The following is a 27,137-nucleotide window of genomic DNA, read 5'->3' as shown; positions in this document are numbered from 1 at the left end:
ACACAGGGACACATGAAACACTGGAACACAGGAAACACAAGAATATGGAAACACAGGGAAGACATGGAACACAGGAACAAGGGAAACAGGAACACAGGGAACACAAGATAATGGAAACACAGGGAACACAGGACCATGGGAACTCTGAATTTGGGAACACAGAAACACAGGGAACAGAGGAAACACAAGAACGTGGGAACACAAGAGCACAGGGAACAGAGGAAACACAAGAACGTGGGAACACGAGCACAGGGAAGACAGAAAAACGGGACACAGGGACACATGAAACAAGGAACACAGGGAACACAGAAACACAGGGAAGACATGGAACACAGGAACAAGGGAAACAAGAACACAGGGAACACGGGAACACAGGGAACAGAGGAAACACAAGAACATGGGAACACGAGCACAGGGAAGACAGTAACACGGGACACAGGAACACAGGGAACACAGGAACACAGAAACACAGGGAAGACATGGAACACAGGAACAAGGGAAACAAGAACACAGGGAACACGGGAACACAGGGAACAGAGGAAACACAAGAACATGGGAACACGAGCACAGGGAAGACAGTAACACGGGACACAGGAACACAGGGAACACAGGAACACAGAAACACAGGGAAGACATGGAACACAGGAACAAGGGAAACAAGAACACAGGGAACACAGGGAACAGAGGAGCACAGGGAAGACGGTAGCACAGGAACAAGGGAAACAGAAACATAGGAACACAGGGAACAGGAAAACAGGAACACAGGAAGCATGGGAAGATGTTCCGATTCATCCCAGAGCTGTTGAGTGGGGCTGAGGTCAGGACTCTGAGCAGGACACTGGAGCTTTGTGTCTTAATAGAGCTCGCTCATGCTGGAACAGGAAATGCCCTAAACTGTTGCTGCACAGTCGGAAGCATGTGATTCTCTTTATACGACTGATTTATTACAGCTGTTAGCGACTGTTGTGGCTGAAACGTGTGAATTTAAAAGTTATATCGTATATTTGGTGTTCGATATTTCGTCCTGTATGGATTTTAAAATCACTGCTTATTGTTTTTATTTACTTTTCACATCCCGTCCCAACTTTTCTGGAATTGCTCAATAAAGCATGAAATAAAAAAAAAGAAACACACGAAACACGTAAAACTATTAAAGATGAAAATATTTATTTAATTCACAAAGTTTAAAAAATCTGTGTACAATAAAATTCATCATCCAGAACATCAGCTGAAAAACAACCACGTTAAAGAACGTCGGCATGAGCTAAATAAATAATCCCACTGTGTTATAGAGACGCAGGGTGTGTGTGTGTGTGTGTGTGTGTGTGTGTGTGTGTGTGTGAGTGTGTGTGTGAGTGTGTGTGTGTGTGTGTGTGTGTGTGTGTGTGTGTTCATTCTTTAATCGCGCCCTCCAGCCACGTCTGAACTTCCTCTTTGTTCTGATGGAGCCACTTCATGTTGGCTTTGGTTCTCTCGATGGACTGATCGATGGCCATGGAACCGGAACCGAACCCGACGTCCATGTTATCGTCCCGGAACTGTTCCAGCTGAGAGAAATGATACAGAAACATGAGACGGGAACACAAGAACACAGGGAATACAACAACACATGGGAACACGGGAACACAGAGAACACAGGGAACAAAAGGACACTGGAAACACATGAACAAGGGAAACAGGAACACAGGGAACACAGGAACAAGGGAAACAGGAACACAGGGAACATGGGAACACACGGAGGTACCTAAACAATCATCCTGGTTTTTACCTGTTTGAGCTCAAACTCGGTGGAGAAACGTTTGGTGACGCCGTTAATCAGATTAGCGAAAGAAAACGATCCACCGCCGTACCTGCAAAACACACAAACACACTCCATCATTCATTCATTTATATATATAACGATGGATGATGGATGGATGATGGATGATGGATGGATGATGGATGATGGATGGATGGATGATGGATGGATGATGGATGGATGATGGATGGATGATGTATGATGGATGTATGATGGATGGATGGATGATGGATGATGTATGATGGATGGATGTATGATGGATGGATGGATGAATGATGGATGGATGATGGATGATGGATGGATGATGGATGGATGAATGATGGATAGATGGATGGATGGATGATGGATGATGGATGGATGTATGATGGATGGATGGATGAATGATGGATAGATGGATGGATGATGTATGATGGATGGATGATGGATGGATGGATGATGGATGATGGATGATGGATGATGGATGGATGATGGATGGATGATGGATGGATGTATGATGGATGGATGATGGATGGATGATGTATGGATGGATGGATGATGGATGGATGATGTATGGATGGATGGATGATGTATGATGGATGGATGATGGATAGATGATGGATGTATGATGGATGGATGATGGATGGATGAATGATGGATGGATGATGGATGGATGATGTATGGATGGATGGATGTATGATGGATGTATGATGGATGATGGATGATGAATGATGAATGATGGATGATGGATGGATGATGGATATATGATGGATGTATGATGGATGGATGATGGATGGATGAATGATGGATTGATGGATGGATGGATGGATGGATGATGTATGATGGATGTATGATGGATGTATGATGGATGTATGATGGATGATGGATGTATGATGGATGATGGATGATGTATGATGGATGGATGTATTATGGATGTATGATGTATGATGGATGATGGATGTATGATGGATGGATGATGTATGATGGATGGATGATGGATGATGGATGGATGATGGATGATGGATGATGGATGATGGATGGATGTATTATGGATGTATGATGTATGATGGATGATGGATGGATGTATGATGGATGTATGATGGATGTATGATGGATGTATGATGGATGTATGTATGATGGATGTATGATGGATGATGGATGATGTATGATGGATGGATGTATTATGGATGGATGATGGATGGATGATGGATGGATGATGGATGATGGATGATGGATGGATGTATTATGGATGGATGATGTATGATGGATGATGGATGGATGTATGATGGATGGATGATGGATGATGTATGATGGATGGATGTATTATGGATGGATGATGGATGGATGATGGATGGATGATGGATGGATGTATGATGGATGTATGATGGATGATGGATGATGTATGATGTATGATGGATGGATGTATTATGGATGGATGATGGATGATGTATGATGGATGATGGATGGATGTATGATGGATGTATGATGGATGATGTATGATTGATGGATGTATTATGGATGTATGATGGATGTATGATGGATGGATGGATGATGGATGGATGTATGATGGATGGATGATGGATGATGGATAGACGATGGATAGATGAATGGATGATGGATGGGTGACACCTACTCAGCGAAGATGTATGCCCAGTTGGCTCTGATGAAGTCCCACGCCAGCGGTTGCCCCGCTACGTTTCCTGCGATGGAGATGATTGTGGATGTTGCGTCCTGCTTACGTATTTTTGATGGATCCAGGGTGTAGGTCAGATACCTGCAACAGAATAAAACTTACCCAATCAGATTCAAGTAACATCAGATCACGAAGTTACTACGGTAACGGAATCGGTTGTGAAGGTTACCGGTTGAGGATCCATGGCGTGCTGCTGCAGGCCATCGCCGCTCGCAGTTTATCGGCCTCGGTGGCGATGGGGGCGTTCTGGAACATTTTCCAGGCGAAGTCCCACTCCCTGGCGCCCCCTGCAGCGATGGCGCGGCAGTACACCGTAGATCTCAGGTTGGGATGGATCCTGATACGACAAGCGGAGAAAATAGATCAGAACAAAGAAGAAAAACAAATTTTTTGTATTAATATGAAGAATCGGAACTCAGACTGACGGGTTGACGTCCGGGTTGTTCATCCAGTCTTCGTACCAGCCTCGTACCAGCTCCACACACTCCTGCACGCCGCTACTGCAGGCCATCCGCAGGGCGTTCACCTGATTATACCTGTAATAACAACACACATCCGCCTGAGATCAAAGCAAACCGAACCATCAACCGTCTGATTTACTGCTCTACATGATGTCAGACTGGATGCTGGACACTCACTGATCCATGTGACCCTCAGGAACCTTCGTCCAGTTGGCAGTGATGCCCCCAAAATACGTAAACAAGGGTTCCACCTGCTGCTTAGTGTACGCCTAAAAATATAACAAAATACATTCATTTATTACCCAACATCAACCATTACATAATAATAATAACATTTATAATCAAATTAATGTTAATAATACAACTACTAACAATAGTATTATTATTAATAATAACAATATTTATACATAATTAATAATAATAATATTTCTAAGTAATTAATTCTACTAATAAAATAATAACAAATAAAAATAATAATAATAATATTTAAAAAAATTATAATAATAACAATTATAAATAATTAATAATACTAATAAATTGTATTAATAAATAATAATAATAATAATAACATTTATAATCAAACTAATATTAATAATACAACTACTAATACTAATATTATTATTAATAATAATAATATTTATAAATAACTAATAAAAAATAATAAAATAATAACTATTAATAATAATTATTATAATAGTTATTATAAATAATTAATAATACTAATACTAATTATGATAATAAATAATAATAATAAATAATAATAAATAAAAATAATACTACTAATAATATTTAATAATAATAATAATAAATAAATATATATATATATATATATATATATATAGAATAAATACTGAATCATTGGTTTAAGCTGTGTTTTGGATTTTTGCAGTGTTTGATGTTGTGTGTTTGATGTTGTGTGTTTGAGGTCGTGTGTTAGACGGTGGTGTTTATTCTGACCTGCAGCAGTCCGTAAGTCTCACTGCGATCAAACATGAGGTAGAAATAATCCAGGTTGTTGAGGGCTGATTGCCAGGGTATGTACTCTCTCTCCGTTATTAAATACTGCGTAGTTCTCAGTGCCAGGGTGGTGGAAATCTCTCGTGCCCTGTTAACAACAGAAGTGTTTAAACGACACAGTTAAACACTGATGATGTACAAAACACCGGGACATGAAGCAGCAGGTCCAGATCAGCGGGTTTTATTTCTCAACACCTACAATAAATACAGAATAATCATTTAATATAAACAAATACTGCATGTGTTTGTCTTCTAGAATAAACTGCGGTGTTTAAAACTAGTCTTTTAAATAAATCTCACCTTGCCAGATTGAAAGCGTCGTCGATGATCTGAGCTCGGTTGATAATCGTGATGCTCTGAAGCAAAAACAAGAATTTTTATTAGAAATATATCGGACGTTAATTTAACTACAAACACCACAAATTCACAATAAACACCACTACTGTTCAGCAAACACCAAAATAAGCAAAGACCAAAAAAAAAAAGACTTCCAAAGCGACAACACACACCAACATTTTCCACTGAACAGTTTTGGATGTTTTTTCCCCCAACCATCAAAATAAACAAACACCAACATTAACCACAAACACTGGTATTTAACATCGCTTCCAATAAATACCAACATTCATTAAACCTCCTACAATAAAAAACTATTACTCTTTAATAAACACTGACATACACCATCAAACACCAACATAGCCAGTTTTTACCATCAAACACCAACATTAACTGTTAAACACTAACAAACACCCAGTAAATACCAACATTCATCAAACAGCATTACTCTTTAATAAACAATTTTAAGGTTGTTGGTACCTGGTGAGATGTTTTAAGGTTGTTGGTACCTGGTGAGATGTTTTAAGGTGGTTTTAAGGTTGTTTGTATCTGGTGAGATGTTTTAAGGTGGTTCTAAGGTTGTTGGTATCTGGTGAGATGTTTTAAGGTGGTTCTAAGGTTGTTGGTACCTGGTGAGATGTTTTAAGGTGGTCCTAAGGTTGTTGGTGAGATGTTTTAAGGTGGTTTTAAAGTTGTTGGTACCTGGTGAGATGTTTTAAGGTGGTTCTAAGGTTGTTGGTGAGATGTTTTAAGGTGGTTTTAAGCTTGTTGGTACCTGGTGAGATGTGCTGAGGGTTGTCAGAAGTTTCTCCCAGTTCCCCAGGTCGTAGTTCACTCTGTAATATCCCGAGACGTTCAGGTTTGCCACGATCCAATCATCTCCAGCCACCTTCATCGGAGTGTTTGTAACTAAAAATGAAGATAAAGTGAATATTAACATAATGGCCAAAATTACATGGACACCCCTTTAACACCCAGTTTCAACAGGTATAAAATGAATTCTATGAATCCAAAAATTAGATTTCCAATCTTCAGACAAAGCCAGCTGAGATTCGTTTGTTTAGATCCTCAAGATTTAGTCATATCCAAATCCTCTGCAGCTTTCACCGCTGCAGACTAGCAACCGCCCATTCCATCATCACCAAGAGCCGTACCATACATGGAGAGTCACACTACGCTTCGTGTCAACCCTCCACCACCCTCCCTCTATCAAACTTGACAAGTTGTGTCTGTTTTATACCTGGCCAGGTTGGTAGCACCAAAACTCTCCACACTGACCTGCACAGAACCCTGAGCGTAACCCCACTGAACAAATGGAACATGGACTGGCAGCCAGGAACCCTCTCAGGAACCCAGAAGCTGGAGGCTGTTTTAGCCTCAACAGTCTATAAACGTCCAAAAATACACTACACGGACAAAAGTATTGGGACGCCCCTTCTAACTGTTAAATTCACATGTTTCAGCCACAGCAGTTGCTAACAGGTGTAACAAATTAATCATATAAAGGAAATTCTACGCTTCTGCAGAAACAGTTTAGGGAAGGTCCTGTACTGTTCCAGCATGACTTAAAAAGCGAGAAACTCCTGCACAGAGCCCTGAGCTCAGCCCCACTCAACAGCTCTGGGATGAACCGGAACATCAACTAAGGGTCCCTTTATCGAATGGGCACAGATTCCCACAGACGTATTCCATGGTCAGGTGTCCAAATACTTTTGGCCACATTGTGTCACTGCTTTTTATGCACATCACTCAGTTTTATTCTTTCTGACTGTACATGAATGTATAATTTCATAATCTTATAATATTTATTTATTATTTTCCCAGCTTTGTTTCTCACCCTGTTTTTGTTCCAGCCAGTAAATGTTCTGCTGCACTCCAGTATTCATCCACTGCATAGGAACGATCCACTCATAGCTACAAAAAAAAAAATAATAATAAATAAATAAATAAATACAAATAAATAATCAGAATAATGTCAGTGTGTTCAAACAACTCAGCGTTAAATCATCCACATTATTATAATCTATAAATCATTCAATCATAAATCTAATCCAGTATTACTCTGTAATCAGTATTTTTTTACTTTGCTGATCTGCTATCAGCCGGTCGGGCACCTACACAGACACATAATGGCTGAAACAGGATCCTTGTCATTGGTGTAAGTGCGGCCTCTGCTGGCCGGTCGAGGCACCTGCACAGTGGTGGATGATCACAGATGGCAGTGCATAAGAGAGAGGGGGTTTAAGGGGGCGTGTAACAGCCCTGATCCTCCTCGTACAGGGGCGGCGGCAGTTAAACACGGCTAGACTGTGGGGGAGGAGCTAAAATAATAAGTAATAATAAATAATAAATCAAACCCACTCGAATGGAGATGGTCTGTCCACGACGGATTCAGGGTCGAGCAGGAAGTGCTTCTGATTCACGTTTCCCGTCGTGGTGTCGATGGTCACCACGGGGAATCCCATCTGAAGAACCCAGCGGTCCATGATCTCACCGACCTTCCTCGGAGGCTTGATTACAGCCGCGTCCACGGCCTGAGCGACAATAAACACTGATAAATACCACGAATAATCAACAATAAACACAGATAAATACCACAGATCATCCACAATTCCGTTTATTTATATTAATAATAATAAATCCCACAGTATTAATGACAAAGATTTAAAAAGTGAAGATTTATTATTTATTTTTACATAAAATACTTTTAGTTTTCACCAGAATAAAATAAAAGCAGCAAAAGGAAAAAAGAATAAAGCAACGTTACACTCACCATTTGGAGATGATCCCAGAGATCAGTGTACACCGTGTTATTAAACTTAAAATGATTCAGATAACTCTGAAAAACAACAAATTAACAATAATAATTATTGTTATTATTATTGTTATTATTATTATTATTATTACAGTTTTTATTATTATTATTATTATTACTGCTTTTATTATTATTATTATTATTATTACTGTTATTATTATTATTATTAATATTAAGATTATGATTAATATTAAGATTATTGTTATTATATTATTACCATTATTATTATTAATGATTATTGTGATACAGAATAAATAATATAAAACATTTTAACATCAGAAATAAATTTAATACAGGAATAATAATCATACAAATAATACTTGTTATTAAATAATGTTTATAATAATAATAATAATAATAATAAATAATAATATAAATAACCATAATAATAACTGTAATAATAATAATAATACGTTTTTTAATAGTATTTTAATAGTAATTATAATATTAATAATAGCACATTGTATAAATAATAATGATAATACAAATAATAATTTAAATAAATAAGTATTTAAATATTAATAATAATAATAAAATATATTATTAAAATAATAATTAATAATAATAATAATCATCATCATTTTTAAAATGAAACAATCATGTCAGTAAAACCTCTGAACTTACACTCAGTCCTTTTGCAAAAACGGGTTCAGTCAGGAAATCCGAGAGCATCCGTAACACTGACGCTCCCTGTACACACACACACACACACACACACACACTGCATCACTGACTGTACATCAGCTACATGATCGTGATTCAGCCACGCCCCTCGATAACAAACACGCCCCAGCCGTGGTTCGTACCTTACTGTAGGAGATGGCGTCGAACACCTCGCTGATCTGCTCTGGCTTCAGAACGTCCTGTTCCTCAGAGGACAGAGGGTGAGACGAGGCCAGGGCGTCCACGGCGAAGACGCGGTGCACGTCGCTCAGCACGATCAGATCTTTCTGATACATAAATAAAACATCCGGCCGTGAAAAAGCAACCGACGGAACGTTATTAAAATCTATTTTTCATGTTTATTAATGAGACGTACGATGTTCCACGAGGGCTCGGCTCGGTCTGCCCCCAGATACTCCACGTACGAGGCGAAACCTTCGTTCAGCCACAGATCGTTCCACCACCGAATCGTCACCAGGTTCCCGAACCACTGTTACACACACAGAGAAACTCAGAATCCTGCTGTAGAACATACAGGGTGCTGTCGACCTAGTCAGGTGCCCACACATACATAACAGGCTGTTTCTGAAGGGAGTTCTAACTGCTCGAACACAACAGCGCCCTCTGCTGCCTGGTCAAAGCGCCTGCACTAGTGATGAATGATCTGGAAGGCTTAGCGTGTCTCTCCGTACGTGTTGCAGATCTCAGGCCTACTCCACTTTTTTTGGGTGGTGGGTGGTGATGGGGAAGCACATGGGGGAAATGATAACAAGAAGAAAAGTATTCACACCCCATCAGTGCTTGTTGTTGTTGTTGAAAAGCATCCCTATAACATGACGCTACCACCACCATATGTCACAGCGAAGATGGTGTTCACTTTCTGATAGATCTACGCCTCTCAAAGCGCTTTGGATTCGAGCAAAAACGTTCCGATTAACATCGCAGGATCTTCCGCTGTTGTGAGACGGGGATGTTTTTTGGTGCAGACGTTCTCAGGGTGGCTGTTCCACAAGGGTTCTGTTCATGGAACACCACGGAACACCAACTGCACACGGTTGAGCCATAAACACACCCTTCACCCTTTTTAGTTGTTGTCCTAGGTTTAGAAAGGGTCTGGGCCTGGCCCAGGCAGTGTAACTGTAGCTTCATGTTTTCTAGATGTTCTAAACTGTTCACTAAGGTTTTAAAGTTCTTCGAGACGTTCTTGCTTCCTTCCTAAGATCTGTTCTTCTCACCGATCGCCCCTTTGACTTTAATTTGACTATTTGTTCTGTGAACAGCATTTACCGTACTGATAGACCTCACAAAGAAAGAAGCAAGCACAAAATGAAGCTGTGTTTGTACCATGTGGGCGAGTTCGTGAGCGATGATGGTGGCGATTCTCTCCTTGTTCCCGTTGGAGGAGATTTCGGGATCGTAGAGCAGCGCCGTTTCTCTGTAGGTGATCAGACCCCAGTTCTCCATGGCGCCGGCGTTAAAGTCGGGCAGAGCGATCTGATCTGTACAAACACACTCACACATTTAGACACGCCCACGATTTTAACATATAAAAATAAAAAATGAGCTCTGTTAAGCCGGGTGCAGTGACACAGTTCTACCAGAGAGGTCGGCAACTCCACACAATCATCAATATTACAAACAGCAGCTTTAATCAGTGAAAATCATCTTTACACGAACACACGTTACAGCTTTAATTCCTCTCACCTGATTTAGAAAGCGGGTAGGTGGCGTTGTAATATTCCTCAAAGAATTTTAGGATGGGTCCCGTGATGTTGAGGGCGTACCTGCCCTGACCTGCATTGATGGCATCTTTACGGGCGTAGATACGAATCTGCAGCGGAACAATAAAAGACACTCATAGCACTCATGTTCTGCGTTTAATATTAAGTAATTCAATCATTTATTTATTTACTCATTAAATAATTAATTCACTCATTCATTAATTTTTTAATTTGATAACTAATGAAGATGAGAATGAGAATGAAGATAAGGATAAGATAAAAATGAGAATAATTACCAGAACATCTCCCTCCATGTGCCAGATATCGATGAAGTTGCTGACGATGAAGGCCAGCAGGTAGGTGGACATTCGCTTGGTTTCTTCAAAGGTGGTTTTCTTCAGAGACTCTCCGTCCACCGTCACGTCCGTCGTGCCTGAAGAAAACAAACAAATTGGTTCCTAATCTAATAAAGTAAGATTTTTCTTTTTCTTCAAATTGAGTCATTTCCAATTCCCTGCAATCCACCTGCCGCATGCACTACGCCCACCAAGCTGCGGATTCTTACAGAGAGCTCTAACACGTATGGAGGAACACATCCATATCCATACACATACTCTCTGTATTTCTCCACCACCTGAGCCATCTCTTATGAGAAGAACCGGTTCACTGGAAAACACCATAAAGGTAAAAGAGGAAGAGGACAGCCAGCTACAATAAACTGCTCCCTTATTTAGACATCGTCACAGTGGATCTGCAGACCAGATGCCGGATGCGACTCCTAAAGCAACCCTCCTCTTTTTACCGGGCCTGGGACCTGCACTCAGGTGCACCTCTTAACAGCTAGTCTGTTCTGGCCACACCCCTCTCCTCGGACATTAGCCAATCGTGTCCATGTAGACACCTGACCGACTGATAGCACAGCTGAGATTCGAACCCTGGATCCCCAGATCTCAGCAGTAGTGAGCTAGCGTGTTTTACCAGGTGATAATTTAACCAAACAGTAGGAGTCGCTGTTTCACTCCTTTAATTACATAGTGTCTGTAAACAGGGCGTGACACCACTGAGAACCGCACCCACAAGCTAGGACGATGGCAAATAGGTGATTTCCTATCCGCCCCTCCCTCCCTCAGACGCGGAGGGTGGGGGGTATTAAACATTATACCCCGGATAAGCTACCCCTCAGGTGTGCAGTACAGATGTGATATAATAAAGCTCGTACTGATCTCCATCCCGTTGGAGAGGGCGGTGGTGCCCGGCTCGTGCAGCAGCGTGATGTTAAACACAGCTTTCATGGCCGGTTCATCAAAACACGGGAACGCTTTCCGGGCGTCGGTCGGCTGCATCTGAGTCGTAGCCACGACCCTGAAATAATAAAAACAAGAAATAATGAATCAAAAGTATGTGGACGCCTGAGCGTGAGCTCGTTTTACATCCCGTTTCAAAACCGTGTGTGTTTATATTAAATCGCTGCGTCTTTCCTTGGTAGCTTTAATATCATCCAGTCTGCTGGGAGGCTTTTCTGCAAGACTCGGAGTGTGTCTGTGGGGATTTGTGCCCTCAACTCAGTCAATAGAGTCAAGGCCTGGCTTGCAATCCCGGTTGAATTCATCCCAGAACATGTGTGTGTGTGAGTGTGTGTGTGTGTGTGTGTCCTGTGATGGACCGTCGCACTGTCTGGGGTGTGTTACTGCCCCCAGTGATTCCAGGGAAACCGGACCCACAGCGGCCCTGACCATGATAAAGCAGCAGTGATTTTTCCTGGTCAGGGTCATAGTGGGTCCAGTGGGTGCTTTTGTTATTGGACGAAGGGCAGGAAACATTACACACACATGGTCCATTACAGGGCAGAAACTCACACACACACACATTCATATACACACTCTAACACACACACACTCACAGTTATATACACACTCACACACATTCATATACACACTCTAACACACACACACACACACACATTCATATACACACTCTAACACACACACACATTCATATACACACTCTAACACACACACTAACACACTCACACACACTCACACTCTCACACATTCATATACACATTCATCTCACACACACACACACACACTTGGACAGTTTCTAGTATATCCAGTTAACCTGACCGCACGTCTTTGAACTGTGGGAGGAAACCGGAGCACCTGGAGGAAACCCACACAGACACGGGACACAGGGAGAACATGCAGACTCAACGCTGAGAGGACCGTGGTCGCCCAGCCAGGGAATCGAACCCATGCCCTGCCTGCTGTGAGGTGACAGCGCTACCCACCATAAGCTCATTAATAACACTTACTGTTTGACTCCGCTCTCCAGGTACTCGCTCCTGTAAAATCCTCCCAGATCATCAGCGAGCTCTCCTCTGAACTCCGTGTGGAGTCGGTACGACTCTCCGGCTTTCAGGTTCTGCTCCAGGTGGATGATGAGGTACTGGGTGCTCTCCTTCATCCAGTGCGACCGGACGGACGGTGCCGGCGAGCCACCGAGCGCGCTCAGCGTGGGAGGGGACGTCAGGTTCAGCTTGTTGGAGTGGATCAGGATCAGATCGGTGTCCTTCAGGCACCTGAACGTGACGCTGGAGCTCCCGGTGAAGATGTAGATGCCGTCAGGGTTCGGGCTGAGACGTGGGTATAACGTCAGGTCGTACCAGTCTGGGACCAGAGTGTCGGGGAGACGGTACCTGTCCCATGGCTCGTTGGATGGCTGGGTTGTGATCGTGGTTGTCGTGGTTGTCGTGGTTGGTCCTTCTGTGGGCTTCACCACCACTTCACTGTTTTTGGATTTTTCTTCGGAGTAAACGACGGACAGGGCGATGATGGTGGCCACCGCTCCGGCACCTAAAACGATGCCGATAATCCCCACCGTTTTGCTGATGAAGAAACCTTTAGCCATGATGAGTCGGTGGTCGGAGATTGACAGAACGAGCGACCTGACTTCTGCATTTTGGACGTCGGCGCTTGTACTTATCCTGAACCCTCTCCACCCACCAGCGTTAATAAATCATCCATTACCCTCCTAACCGCTGGTACATGGGGCACCTGGCAGGCTCGCAGTGGGTCTAATAAACAGCTTCAAACATCCTGAAGTGTGAAGTAGAATCTGATGTGTCAGCTGAAACACAGCGGCACTTCCAGAGTTCAGAGTTTTAGACTAAAAATTCCTTTAAGTGTCCAAAAGATTATGAACTTCTTTAAAAGCACACGGGTTTCATGTAGAGTTGTGATCACCAAACACCTCAGAACTTCCCTAATGTGTATTTAACATTATAAAACAATTACTTTTATCTCTTTTATCTCATTCCAGTATCAGGCATTGATTAAGTTCCAGTATCAGGAATTAATCCAGTTCCAGTATCAGGTGTGAAACCAGTTCCGGTATCAGATACAGATCCAGTTCCGGTATCAAGTGTGGATCCGGTTCCAGCATCAGGTGTGGATCCAGTTCCAGTATCAGTTTGGATCCAGTTCCAGTATCTGTGAGGATCCGGTTCCGATATCAGGTGTTGATCCAGTTCCGGGATCTTTTTGGATCCAGTTCTGGTATCAGGTGTGAATCCAGTTCTGGTATCAGGTGTGAATCCAGTTCCAGTATCTGTGTGGATCCGGTTCCGGTATCGATGTTGATCCAGTTCCAGTATCAAGTGTAAAACCAGTTCCGGTATCAGATACAGATCCAGTTCCGGTATCAAGTGTGGATTCAGCTCCAGTATCAAGCATTGATTAAGTACCAGTATCAGTTTTGATCCAGTTCCGGTAACAGGTGTGGATCCAGTTTTAGTATCAGGTGTGGATCCAGTTCCAGTATCAGGTGTGAATCCAGTTCCAGTAACAGGTGTGAATCCAGTTACAGTATCAGGTGTGAATCCAGTTCTGGTTTTGGTTCTGTGTACAGTGATGGTTCCTGAACTTGTACCAGTTTTTCTCTTCTTTCATGGTTTGTTGGTCTTTGCTCTCATCCAGTCGTGGTCCAGGTCTCAGACCTTGAGAGGATTGAGAAAGCGACCAGAACTGGATTAAGGATTAACAACAAGGGTAAGGATGAACAAAAACCAGAACTGTGTTAAGGCCAGAGATACAAACCAGATTAAGGGCTGAGAAAAGGGACCAGAACCAGATTAAGGGCTGAGAAAAGGGATCAGAACCGGATTAAGGATTAAGTTCTGGAACAAAAACCAGAACTGTGTTAAGGCCAGAGATACAAACCAGATTAAGGACTAAACCAATAACTACTACTGGCCCTGATCCACTTTTAATCCAGATCAGACCTGAAGTCAGTTTTGGTTTCTTTCTCAGGTCTTGTTCCTTAACATAAAGACTAGAACTGCAGTGAGGACTGAAACATGGACCAGAACCAGATTAAGCCCTGAGACAATAACCAGATCACTGACTGAGACTGTGATCAGTACTGTCCTGGATCCAGTAGATCTTGTCTGTGATCTCTGACACATGGACTGGACCGGAACTGCATTCAGGACTAAAACAGGAAGCAGAACCAGAATGAGAACAGGTTTAAAGACTAAGTTCTGAGACAGAAATCAGATCTAGGTCTAAGAGAAGGACCAGGTCGTTATTAGTCATTATTTTGGGGACACGTGAAGGAAATCAGATGATGAAGAGAATATAAACGTGATCCGTGATCATACGACACGTCGTCACGATGTTGAGCAACTGTTATCAGTGTTTCCCATGATGCTTCACTCTCAGATTCAGATTTATTGAATAACGCTCTATAAAAGATCTGCGTCTATTTATATCGAACATATTCAGTCTTATCTCGTTCTGATCAGTTCTTTATAAATAACGTCACTTTTAATACTTGTGGTGCTATCAGCCGGTTAGGCGTCTATACACAGATACGTATGTATTTGTATGTGTCTGGTAATAAAGGGAACCGGACCCATCGCAACCCTGACCAGGATAAAGTGGTGGTAAACAACAAAAATGATAGAAGTTCAGGTGTTTTAGCCACACCTTTTACTAACAGGTGTATTTAAAATACGTTAAGCACCAGGGCACTTGGGAGCACCAGGGCTGAGTTCAGATCTCAGCTGTGCTATCAGCCGTCGGGCGCCTACACAGACACACTATCGATAGGCTGCGTGTCTGTAGCGGGAGGGAGTCTCTGGTTCAAGTGTGACCTCTGCTGGCCGGGCGAGGCCCCTGCACAGGGGGATCCCGCCCCTGACAGGTGAAAAGAAGCGGTTCCTTCGGTCAGTGTGGGGGGTCCACTGTCCACCACTGGATAAAAAACCCAAACTGAGCAGCACAGAGACGGCAGGAGCAGAGAAGATCTGATAAAAGAGATTTAGAGGAACATCAGACTGACACTGCACATCTTATCAGATCAGCTCTGACCTTTGATGTCTAATTATCTTATCACATCGCCGTCAGATCATAAACGCGCGGCCGTGAAAACGCCTTTTACTGGCCGTCATAAATCACACGCTCGGACTGATGTTCAAACACAGGAGATTATTAAAAACTGATATTTTTTCTTCTCTTCCTGCTCCCATATTTAGGCGTCGCCACGGCTGATCGTTCTGGTCCGTGTTCCTGATCTGGTGCAGTTTTACACAACGGCTAGACTGTTCAACCAATCTTCCCATGTAAACATTGCAATCGTGTCTGTGTGGACGCCTGACCGGCAGATACAGTAGCTAGAATGTTTTACTCCTGAGTACTCGCCCGAGGATTAAATGCATAATAATAATGATTTGTGATGTGATCTGCGTGAGCTCTCTGTACGCGATACGTCTCTCTGTAGGAACTCGAATGTGGTGATCCGGCTCCTGGATCATATATCGGTTGTGCAAGTGGCAAAAGATTCACAACTGGGAATTAAATATGACTAAATCGGGAAAAAATCCTGAAAAAACTCCAGTTTTAGGCGCTCGGGTGGCCCAGGACCAGATTAAGGACTGAGAAAGGGACCAGAACCAGATTAAGGACTGAAAAAGGGACCAGAACCAGATTAAGGACTGAGAAAGGGACCAGGACCAGATTAAGGACTGAGAAAAGGGACCATTAACAGATTAGAGACTGAGAAAAGGACCAGAACAGGATTAAAGACTGAAAAATGGACCAGAATTAGATTAAGGGCTGAGAAAAGGGATCAGAACCAGATTAAGGACTAAGAAAAGGGATCAGAACCAGATTAAGGACTGAGAAAGGGACCAAAATCATATTAAAGCTGAGATGCTGGTTTAGCCATTAGCCAGCCGGGCGTCTAGACAGACATGACTGGCATCCAGTCTTGCACCCAGTGTTTCACCTGAACCTTGAACTCAACCCTCCTGAGCACCTTACCTACGAGCCACGCCTTCTTACCCATCGGTGCTCGAACTTTATATAAATGACAGCAGGTGGATTCAGTCAAAAGTAAAATGCAGGTGGTCAGCACGTGTTTCCTCTTCATGAATCGCACTAAATAATAAAACACGAGCTTTGAACAAAAAACTTAACTTTATTATTAGGTACAACATAAATAACATGTACAGTTGATGATGTCATAATTCGCAGTAAAATGTGCATCCTGTAATTCTACACATCCGGGAATGTTGGGACCTCTGAGAATGTTTGGCTTTATTTGATTTATTTTTAAATTCTATTTCTGTATTTTTCCCTTTTTCTCCCAATCTAGTCGTATCCACTTCCCCTGGTTATATATCTCTGATCACACACAGAGTCAGGCACTGCTCTCCGTTATTCAGCGTCTCTGTGCAGTACCTCCAGCAGCCAGCAGAGGCCGCTGTTATCCAGCCCACCTGGATATATCATGTGTTCCGACCTTAGGGAACTAGACTAACGACTTAAAGCTGGACAGTGGTAGCCAAAAGGTTGCTGGTTCAAGCCCCACCACAGCCAAGTTGTCACTGCTGGGCCCCTGGGCAAGGCCCTCAACCCTCAATTGTATTTAACCTTAAACTGTATTTAAAGATAATTGTTGGTCACTCTGGATAAAAGCGATCACTGTAAGACCCTCGAGCTCTCGAATTCGGATCTCAGCTGTGGACCTGAGAGAGGGAGGCGAACTGGGCGTCGCCCTCTGGGTCACGTGATGGCCAGGGCGGGGCCCGACTAGACTGGGAAAAAAGAAGTGAAAAGCGTCCGCTGGAGGTCAGAAACATTCTAGGAATAAAAAAGGAATGAAATGAAACGAAGGTGGTCCAGGGACCCGGATCAGCCGGGGGTGGACGGGCTCAGAACGGGGACAGGCTCGGGACTTTGATGTTGATGTCGCCGATGTTGATGTTGCGAGGGATTTCGGGAAGGTTCATGTTCTTGACGGCAGAGACGGCTCGCGCCGGAGCAGCGGAGAGACCACCCTGCCAAAAACAACAACAAACGATTAACACGTGAACAAACGTTTATCGTTTTTAGGGAGGGCCACGCCCTGCTCCCAGCATCCCTCCACCACTCTGACCTTCTCTCTCTCAGACACGGCTAATCGTGACCATACCCGCCAACCAAAAAATCTAGTCTATTATTTGCTAGTAAGGTTCGAATCTCAGCGGCCCTATGTAGACGTGATTGGCTAATCCATGTGTTAGATTGTCATTCCTGTGGGACTGGACCCCCAGAGACCCTGACCAGTCCTGTGGCACCCCTGAGACTCAAACACAAGTCTTGACAGTGGTGACTGGAAATTGTGAATTTAAAGGAGACCAGCAGTGGCCCGGCGGTTAAGGTACTGGACTAGTGATCATAAGCTCCACCACTGCCCACCTGCCCCTGTTGGGCCCCTGAGTGAGGCCCTGAGCTCTCAATTGCTTAGAATTAAAACTAAAGGAAACAGAATCCACTTTGTGGTGTGATGTTCTTCATCTCTGCTTACATGCTTATGGACCCTGAACTTCAGACGGCCTCACGTGCCGCCTAAACACACACACACACACACACACACACACACACACACACACACACACGGCATAGTGTCCCTGTAGAACCTTTAAGATGCTGCCTGACTGTAATGATTTTATTTTATTATTAACCTTTATTTAACCAGGAAGGAATGATGATGTTTATGAGAGTGATACGTCTGTTGCGTGACTTTGTTCCTTATATAAACATGAATGTGTTTTACGGAACGTGGTGTGCGTTTACTGGAGAACTCTTCACGACCCCGTAACGTTTATGATCGAGCGTTTACGGTTCCGGGTAACAGACTGACGGAAGGGGACGCAGTAAAGAGCTTATCAGACTGTTCACGTGCCAGCAGGTTTGATATGGTTTCTATAGCAACGGACAACACATGGTGGCAGTGATGGAAGTGTGGATGTGAGTGTGTGAGTGTGTGTGTGAGTGAGTACCAGGCTGTTCTGGATGTATTCCTGACGTGTGCCCGGTGTTTCTGTGTGGTGCCAGTTTACCACCCGACCAGGATGCAGTAGTAATTCCAGGTTAATAAAGAACTACACTGAGGGAACTGGCTAAAGATCAGTGTGTGTGTGTGTGTGTGTGTGTGTATCCTAGCTTCATGTGTACTAGTGCTGGTGTATCATTTCTACATCACATGAGTGAACCGAGTGTTACAGTCTCTTGGTAGGATCAGTTTTTGGAGTTTGAGGTGCCCGGGTGGCACAGCGGTATTATTAACATACCCAGTTTCAGTGGTGCCACCTGACCGACCAGTTTAGAATTTAAAACATCATGAGGTCAACAGGGGACAAAATCGATCTGATAGCACTTAATAATAACAATAATAATAACAATAATAATAAAAATAATAATAATAATAAAAATAATAATAATACAAATAATAATAACAATAATTAACTAGAGAGTGCATTTCCGGAGAAAATGCGAGTGTGATTGCCGTGTGCCGGTCGGGCGGGCGTGCGTATCCCAATGCTTTATCCAACTCGGGGTGTCATCAGTGGGCTTTACGATTTAGAGTTGAAACGGCGTCGATATCTCGATCTTTCAAAAAATGAATAGAAGTGAGTGGAGTCGAAAAACGGGCGTGGCAGGTGGGCGTGAGTTCGAATCCCCATGCTGTACCCAAGTCAGGGTTACATCAGTAGGCTTTACGATATAGAGTTGGAACGGCGTTGATATCTCGAACTTTCAATAAATGAATTGAAGTGAATAGAGCCGAAAAACGGGCGTGGCAGGTGGGCGTGGGTTCGAATCCCCATGCTGTACCTGAGTCGGGGTTACATCAGTGGGCTTTACGATTTAGAGTTGGAACGGCGTCGATATCTCAAACTTTCAAAAAATGAATGGAAGTGAATGGAACAAAAAAACAGGCGTGGCAGGTGGGTGTGGGTTCGAGTCCCCATGCTTTATCTGAGTCGGGGTTACATCAGTGGGCTTTACAATTTAGAGTTGGAACGGCGTTGATATCTCAAACTTTCAAAAAATGAATGGAAGTGAATAGGACCAAAAAACGGGTGTGGCAGGTGGGTGTGGGTTCGAATCCCCATGCTGTACCTTAGTCGGGGTTACATCAGTGGGCTTTATGATTTAGAGTTGGAACGGCGTTGATATCTCAAACTTTCAAAAAATGAATGGAAGTCAATGAGGCTGAAAAACGGGCGTGGCAGTTGGGCGTGTGTTCGAATCCCCATGCTGTACCCATTTTGGGGTTACATTAGTGGGCTTTATGATTTAGAGTTGGAACAATGTTGATATCTCAAACTTTCAAAAAATGAATGGAAGTGAATGGGGCAGAAAACCGGGCGTGGCAGGTGGGCGTGAGTTCGAATCCCCATGCTGTACCTGAGTCGGGGTTACATCAGTGGGCTTTACAATTTAGAGTTGGAACGGCGTCGATATCTCGAACTTTCAAAAAATGAATGGAAGTGAATTGAGCTCAAAAATGGGCGTGGCAGGTGGGTGTGGGTTCGAATCCCCATGCTGTATCTGAGTCGGGGTTACATCAGTGGGCTTTACGATATAGAGTTGGAACGGTGTTGATATCTCGAACTTTCAAAAAATGAATGGAAGTGAATGGGACCAAAAACCGGGCGTGGCAGGTGGGTGTGGGTTCGAATCCCCATGCTGTACCCAAGTCGGGGTTACATCAGGGGGCTTTACAATTTAGAGTTGGAACAGTGTTGATATCTCAAACTTTCAAAAAATGAATGGAAGTGAATGGAGCCGGAAAACGGGCGTGGCAGGTGGGCGTGGGTTCGAATCCCCAAAACTGTATCTGAGTCGGGGTTACATCAGGGGGCTTTACGATTTAGAGTTGGAACGGTGTTGATATCTCAAACTTTCAAAAAATGAATGGAAGTGAATGGAGCCGGAAAACGGGCGTGGCAGGTGGGTGTGGGTTCGAATCCCCAAAACTGTATCTGAGTCGGGGTTACATCAGGGGGCTTTACGATTTAGAGTTGGAACGGTGTTGATATCTCAAACTTTCAAAAAATGAATGGAAGTGAATGGGACTCTTACAGGTTAAATAAACGTTATAGAAATAACCATTCAACAACCATTCAAAGAAAACGAATGGAAGTCAATGGGACCAAAAATCGGTACAAAAGCGGGCGTGGCGGGTGAACGGACGGGCGGATCAAAAAACTTTTTTTCAATAAGTGATGCCAATAACGGGCCGGACGATCTAGAGTTGGAACGGCATCGATATCTCAAAATTTTTTTGAAAATGAATGGAAGTCTATGGGAAAAAAATCGCTACAAAAGAGGGCGTGGCGGGCGAACGGGCAGGCGGATCCGAAAGCTGTATACAAGCCCGCGTCGCACCAACAGGCCGGACGATTTGGCGTTGGAACAGTGTCGATATCTCGAAAACTGCGGGGCGAGATAGCCGGCGACGAAAGTGGTGGAATAATAAAAAGAAAAAAAATAATAATAATATGACTAACGGATAACAATAGTGTGCTTGCCCATAGGCAATCACACTAATAATAATAATAATAATAATAATAAAAATAATAAATAATAATAAATAATAGTAATAACTATAAATATTAATAATAATAATAAATAATAGTAATATAATAATAATAATAATAAAAACATAATAATAATAACAACAAACAATAATATTAATAACAATATTAATAATAATATCGTAATAATAATATTTTTAATAATTAAAGAATTAATAATAAAATAATAATATTAACAATAATAATAGCTTTACATAATAATAGTAATAAAAATAGGTTTGCCGCGATTGGTTGACCTAGTCGATGACATCAATATTTAAAGTTGGTTCATGGTGTTTAAAACTGTTTATAAATGATTCTTTTTAATTTCTACAACGTCTCGCGTTCATATGATTCCCTCAGCACGACTCGCTGTGTGCAGGACCTCAGTCGTATCTGCTCCGGTCACCCGTCGGCGGCATTAAGCGCCGTCTTAAAAAATGCCGTCTGCAGCCGTCAGAGGACGATTGTAGAGCTTTCAAATAAAAGATCAAAGTTTCCACGACCCAAATCATCCAAAGTTTGGTGATACTTAAAACTGGTACAAAACTAAAAGCTGGTTTGTTCACTGTGTAAAGCTTTGATGGTACCACAGCAGCACCGGCGCCGTGCTGCACGTCTATATTGTTTCATTACGCTTCTTAATCGTGGAGATCTCGGAACAGCGTATTTCTAAGCAAGTTCAGTTGGACCACCGCACACTTTACTGAGTTGGGCTCGTAATTTGATGATCCTTCTCACCTCTGATTTCTCCATCCTGTTTTGAAGCTCCACCTGAGCTACAATCTCATTCATGTTGGTTTCCAGAACCATCCCTCCCATCACCACTTCCTGTAGGATATAATGTACCTGCCACACACACACACACACACACACACACACGTTAAACAAGAATATAATGTCTTCCTTATCTGAGTTTAATTACAGCGGTTATAAAAGTTTACACCCCCCTGTTACAACAGCATGTAGAGAATCAGAGCAGGATCAACTACAGATTTATTCATGTGATACACACTACATGGCCAAAAGTATCTGGACACCCGACCGTGAGCTTGTCGGACGTCTTATTTGAAAAACAAACGGTGTTAAAGTAGCATGAACTCTATGTGACCTCTTCTGAGGAGGCTTCTCAAAAAAATCTGTATCCATTCAGGAACTTATGCCCATTCAGTTGGTGTTCCAATTCATTCCAGTGCTGCTGAGTGTCTGCGAGATGCAAAAGCAGGAAAGAAAAGAAGCGTCGGCTTCACCAAAAGAAGATCAGCTATAATTTTGGACCCCAGTCCTAAATCTGAGTAAAGATGGGTGAGAGCTGTGTCCTCGTGATCAGACAGATTGGGAGTCTGGCAGGACGAGATGTGCCACGTCAATTTGACGCAGAATCGACAGCCGGCGTCAGACCAGGGGTGTGTAAACTTTTCATTTCCACACAGGTCGTTAAGCGTGATAAACACTTCCCATAACGGACATCATAAACCCTCGTGTTAGATTAGATAGATCATAAATTACCCACAATCCACTGCAGAGGGTCTATAAAACACGCAGCAGTTTTGATCTCACGGTCACATGACACTTTTTTGTTCGAGTAACAATGACAAAGACAAAAAAAATCAGCCAATGATCAGAAAACTAAGTATTTTACGACCGTACGTGGTCAGAATTATGTGGACGCCTGATTATTCGCTGGTTGGAAATCCCAGTATGGAGGTTCCACTCTTCTAGGAACGCTTGTTAAAGGAATACTGTGGGAATTTGTGCCCGTTATGTTCGTGAGGTCAGGCGCTGGTGTTGGCGAAGAAAGTTCGGCTCATGAATCGATCGACGTTCCAGTTCGTCCCAGCGGTGGTGAGACGGGCTGAGGTCAGGTCACGTCTTTCTGGCTCTGCTGATAGAGGAAAGGACCTTCCCTAAACTGTTGCCGCAAAGTTTAAAGCGTATACAGTAACATGACTGATCTTGTTCAGAAATGCACTGTATGACCAAAAGTATTTGGACGCCTGACCATGAACTGGACCCGTTTGAAATACAGATGGTATTAAGCTGTAGCCTAGCGGTTAAGGTACTGGTCCAGTAATCAGGTGGTTGCTGGTTTAAGCCTCACCACTGCCAGGTTGCCACTGTTGGGCCCTTGAGCAAGGCCCTTAACCCTCAATTGCTTAGACTGTATACTGACTATATATGTAGAACAACAGCCACTCTACTTAGAAAAGTGTGGGAATTTGTGCCCATTCAATCAAAAGATGACAAACTGGCATTAGTGGCTGTACAAGTGCGACCTCTGCTGGCGGGTCGATGCTCCTGCACTAGCAGTATTTGTGGCTTTTATAGCAGGACGCTCTCTCTCTCTCTCTCTCTCTCTCTCTCTGAGATTCGGAGGGGCGGGTGATAGTCTCAGCTCTCCTCGGCCAGCACAGGAAAGGAACAAGCAGCAGAAGAACTGTGATAGAAGAATAGATAAAGCGCTACTGTGAGGCATCATCACGCCAAACACTTCTGACTTTTTTTTATGGATGCCAACAGTGATGCCGAGGTCTTGCACGTTATTAGAATGAAATGAGACTCACTTTATCCATGTGGAAGATCAGGTCGAGCTCACAGACGTTCTCGAAGCATTTATCCAGCGTCTCCACGAAGACCTGCAGCACAGAACGTCATTAAATGTAGCACGTAGCATCAAGAGTGTATCAAATTTTACTGATTGTTTCAGAAAAATCAGTTTAAGGTACAAAATCATAACAGGCACGAGTCACGAGCGTGGCGTGGTCATTGGTGGGTGACTTTGAGCATGGCATGGTCGCTGGTGGAAGCCCGGCTGGTTTGTATTAAATGGCAGTCACAGTTTACACAAAATGGAGCAAATTATATACAAAAAACATCCAGTGAGCAGAAGTTCTGTGAGCAGAAATGTCCTGTTGACGAGAAAGTCAAGGCCGAATGGTGAAATAACCGTTTATTACAACCACGATGAGCGGAACAGCATCTCAGAATCCCCAAGATCAACATTCTGAGGCTACAGAGGGAACCTATAGACTGGAAAAATCTCGATTCCTGCTGGTAGGATCAGAACTGGGTGGAACAAGAGAGGAACCAGACGGGTTTTAGGTTCTGGAATCTCCAGCTCTTGATTTCACCCACTATCGATTAGTCCGCACCTCTGCTGGCTGGTCGAGGCAACTGCACGAGAGATGAACGATTCACAAACAGTAGTGCATGACTCTCAGTGCGCTACACTGCTCTCCGTGAGACCTCTGGTGAAAAGATGCCTGCGTGTCTGGGGGGGGGGGTGACTGTCTGGGTCAGGGTGCTGGGACTGAAGCGGTTGGGGAGGAAGTTAGGTTGAGAGGAACAGGAGCCTGAGCGAGCGTCCAGACAAACACAATCGGGCGTGTTCAAAAGAGGTCAAACATCACGAGACCTCCAGGCTTGGTCCAGCCTCCTGGGAAGGAGGGGGGGCGGGGGGGGTATGGGTGCTTAGCGTGACTCTCCGTACGTGATACGGCTCTCTGTGAGAACCCAACACTGACAGGTGATAAGAAGCGGCGGCAGACTGGACACGTGTCAATCTGACTCTCCTTGTTTGAATCAAAGGTTGTGCAAACACCAGTGCATGAACGACTGGGAATTGGAAATGACTAAACTGCAGGAAAACCCCAGAAAAGAACGTGTAGATTTAGATTACCTGTATGAGATCGAGGATTCCGAGTTCACTCTCGGACGAATCGACGCAGAAGACGAAGTAGAGCGTGGCGTAGTGTCTGTAGATCAGCTTATAGTCCGAACCGCCGATCAGACTGAAATCAGACAGAAAATAACGTAAAGATTATAAAGTTTACTGACGGGTGACGTCCTGCAGCTTCGGTTCCAGCGTTTTCCACCAGGTTCAGTATAATGGATGTGATCAGCAGCTGTGCTACCAGCCAGGCCAGGCAATTAACTGACACAGAGGTACTAGCGGTAGAAACCGAGCAGCTTCTGCAGTTCACATTGTGACCACTAGAGGCAGGATTTCGTTTACATTTTCAGCATTTAGCGGACGCCTTTATCCAAAGTGACCTACAGTACTGTGACACGACAGTAAGCAATTGAGGGTTAAGGACCTTGCTCAAGGGTCCAACAGCAACCTGGCAGTGGTGAGGTTTGAACCGGCAACCTTCTGATTACTGGACCAGCACCTTAACCACTAGGCTACAGCTGCCCTACGTACCTGCCGCCTTCGAGGAAATTGCAGACGTTGTCGTCTCTCTTGGACACCAGGTGAAACGTCTCTCTGATGATCTGCTGCTGCATGTCCTCCGCCTCAATCACACACACACACACACACACACACACACACACACACACACACACACACACACACACACACGAGAAGAGGAATTCCATCAAATGCACACCATATGGCCAAAAGTCTGCACCCCCACCTCCCTGCATCTATAACAGTCACCACTCTTCTGTGAAGGCTTTTCACAAGATCTTGACACCCGCCTGACTCGCTATCAGCATTCCAATTCATCTCACAGGTCTCCGGTGGAGCTCAGGGCTCTGTGTAAGCGCTCCTGTCTGGGGACGATCTGTGGTTCAGTGAACGTTCCGAGTGGTGCTGAGATCAGCTGTACTGATAGTGATGTTACAGATGTTGCTGCGATTCTTTTGCTTGTTTTATTATTTAATTGTTTTATTATTTTGATGCTGAGAACATCAGGAAGCTTCAGGATTTTCAGAACATTTTAATATTGATTTTATTTGATGTTCAGACAAAACATCGTTTATTATCAATCATGAATAATCAAGCTCAGTTCACATCATGTAGAATTAACTTTAACAGGATTAAATGTTGTAATCTCACTGTAATCTAGTAAATATTCAAATAAATAATTAAATCTAAATTACAATCTTCAATCAGCTGTAAAAACATGATAAAATAACACAAATATAAAACTATACTTACAAAGTACTGATAGAATCTGATGAGTCTCGGTTTGCCATGATTATTAAAGATCAGAATCGCTTTGATCATTTTTAATTTTAATGTTTTTATTTATTTAAACTCAGACTAAATCTGGTTTCGCTCAGCAAAACAACAGCGGAGGATTGATGGTGCGTTTCCGGTAAACCTTCATAATAAAAGCTATAACTATCCTTTAATATAGTCGGTAGCGTCTCAATACTACTGTAGTACTATCACTAATAATAACAATAATAATCATCATCACCATCATTTAATTTTATTTATGGAAAATTTCATCCTGTCCGTGTTGTAGTAATTAATTGCATCGTGTGATTTCAGGAACTCTGGACCCACCGTGACCCTGGCCAGGAAAATTAGTGTGAAAAAATGAAAATGTATTATTATTATTATTACAATTACATTTACATTTTCAGCATTTAGGAGAAGCCTTTATCCAAAGAGACTAACAGTACTGTGAGAGTATACAAAGGTCTAAGCAATTGAGGGTTAAGGGCCTTTCTCAAGGGCCCAACGGTGGCAACCTGGCAGCGGTGGGGCTTGAACCAGCGACCTTTTGATTACTAGTCCAGCCCTAATTGTTATTATTATTGTTGTTATTATTATTAATTATTATTATTATTATTTTTATATTTATTATTATTATTATTAACATTATTATTATTATTATTAATATTATTATTATTATCATCATTATCATTTTTATATTTATTAATTTATTAATATTATTATTGTTATTATTATTATTATATTTATTATTATCATTATTATTTTTATATTTATTATTA

The 27,137-nt window shown here is 42.8% G+C and overlaps 2 protein-coding genes across 2 annotated transcripts; both read right to left on the bottom strand.

Moving 5' to 3' along the window:
• Positions 1-1,197: 1,197 nt before the first annotated feature.
• On the bottom strand, positions 1,198-13,387 carry anpepb.1 (alanyl (membrane) aminopeptidase b, tandem duplicate 1). Its single transcript, XM_063000258.1, has 20 exons — positions 12,792-13,387; positions 11,700-11,842; positions 10,777-10,913; positions 10,464-10,590; positions 10,104-10,258; positions 9,136-9,249; positions 8,903-9,046; positions 8,721-8,786; positions 8,055-8,120; positions 7,643-7,815; positions 7,119-7,195; positions 6,057-6,190; positions 5,246-5,301; positions 4,886-5,033; positions 4,106-4,197; positions 3,893-4,003; positions 3,637-3,804; positions 3,408-3,548; positions 1,769-1,850; positions 1,198-1,547 (listed from the first exon to the last, which is right to left on the bottom strand). Exons 1-20 carry the CDS (start codon positions 13,385-13,387, stop codon positions 1,392-1,394), a joined length of 2,886 nt encoding a protein of 961 aa, XP_062856328.1. The 3' UTR covers positions 1,198-1,391.
• Positions 13,388-16,937: 3,550 nt separating this feature from the next.
• On the bottom strand, positions 16,938-26,471 carry ap3s2 (adaptor related protein complex 3 subunit sigma 2). The gene is made up of 6 exons (XM_063000295.1): positions 26,332-26,471; positions 25,591-25,682; positions 25,066-25,177; positions 23,951-24,022; positions 22,128-22,235; positions 16,938-17,819 (listed from the first exon to the last, which is right to left on the bottom strand). Exons 1-6 carry the CDS (start codon positions 26,398-26,400, stop codon positions 17,694-17,696), a joined length of 579 nt encoding a protein of 192 aa, XP_062856365.1. The 5' UTR covers positions 26,401-26,471; the 3' UTR covers positions 16,938-17,693.
• Between the last annotated feature and the right edge of the window lie 666 nt (positions 26,472-27,137).

Source organism: Trichomycterus rosablanca, chromosome 8 (assembly GCF_030014385.1).
Source record: "Trichomycterus rosablanca isolate fTriRos1 chromosome 8, fTriRos1.hap1, whole genome shotgun sequence".
NCBI lineage: Eukaryota > Metazoa > Chordata > Actinopteri > Siluriformes > Trichomycteridae > Trichomycterus > Trichomycterus rosablanca.
Note: the sequence above shows the minus strand (reverse complement) of the source record. Positions and strands in the feature narration are given on the sequence as shown.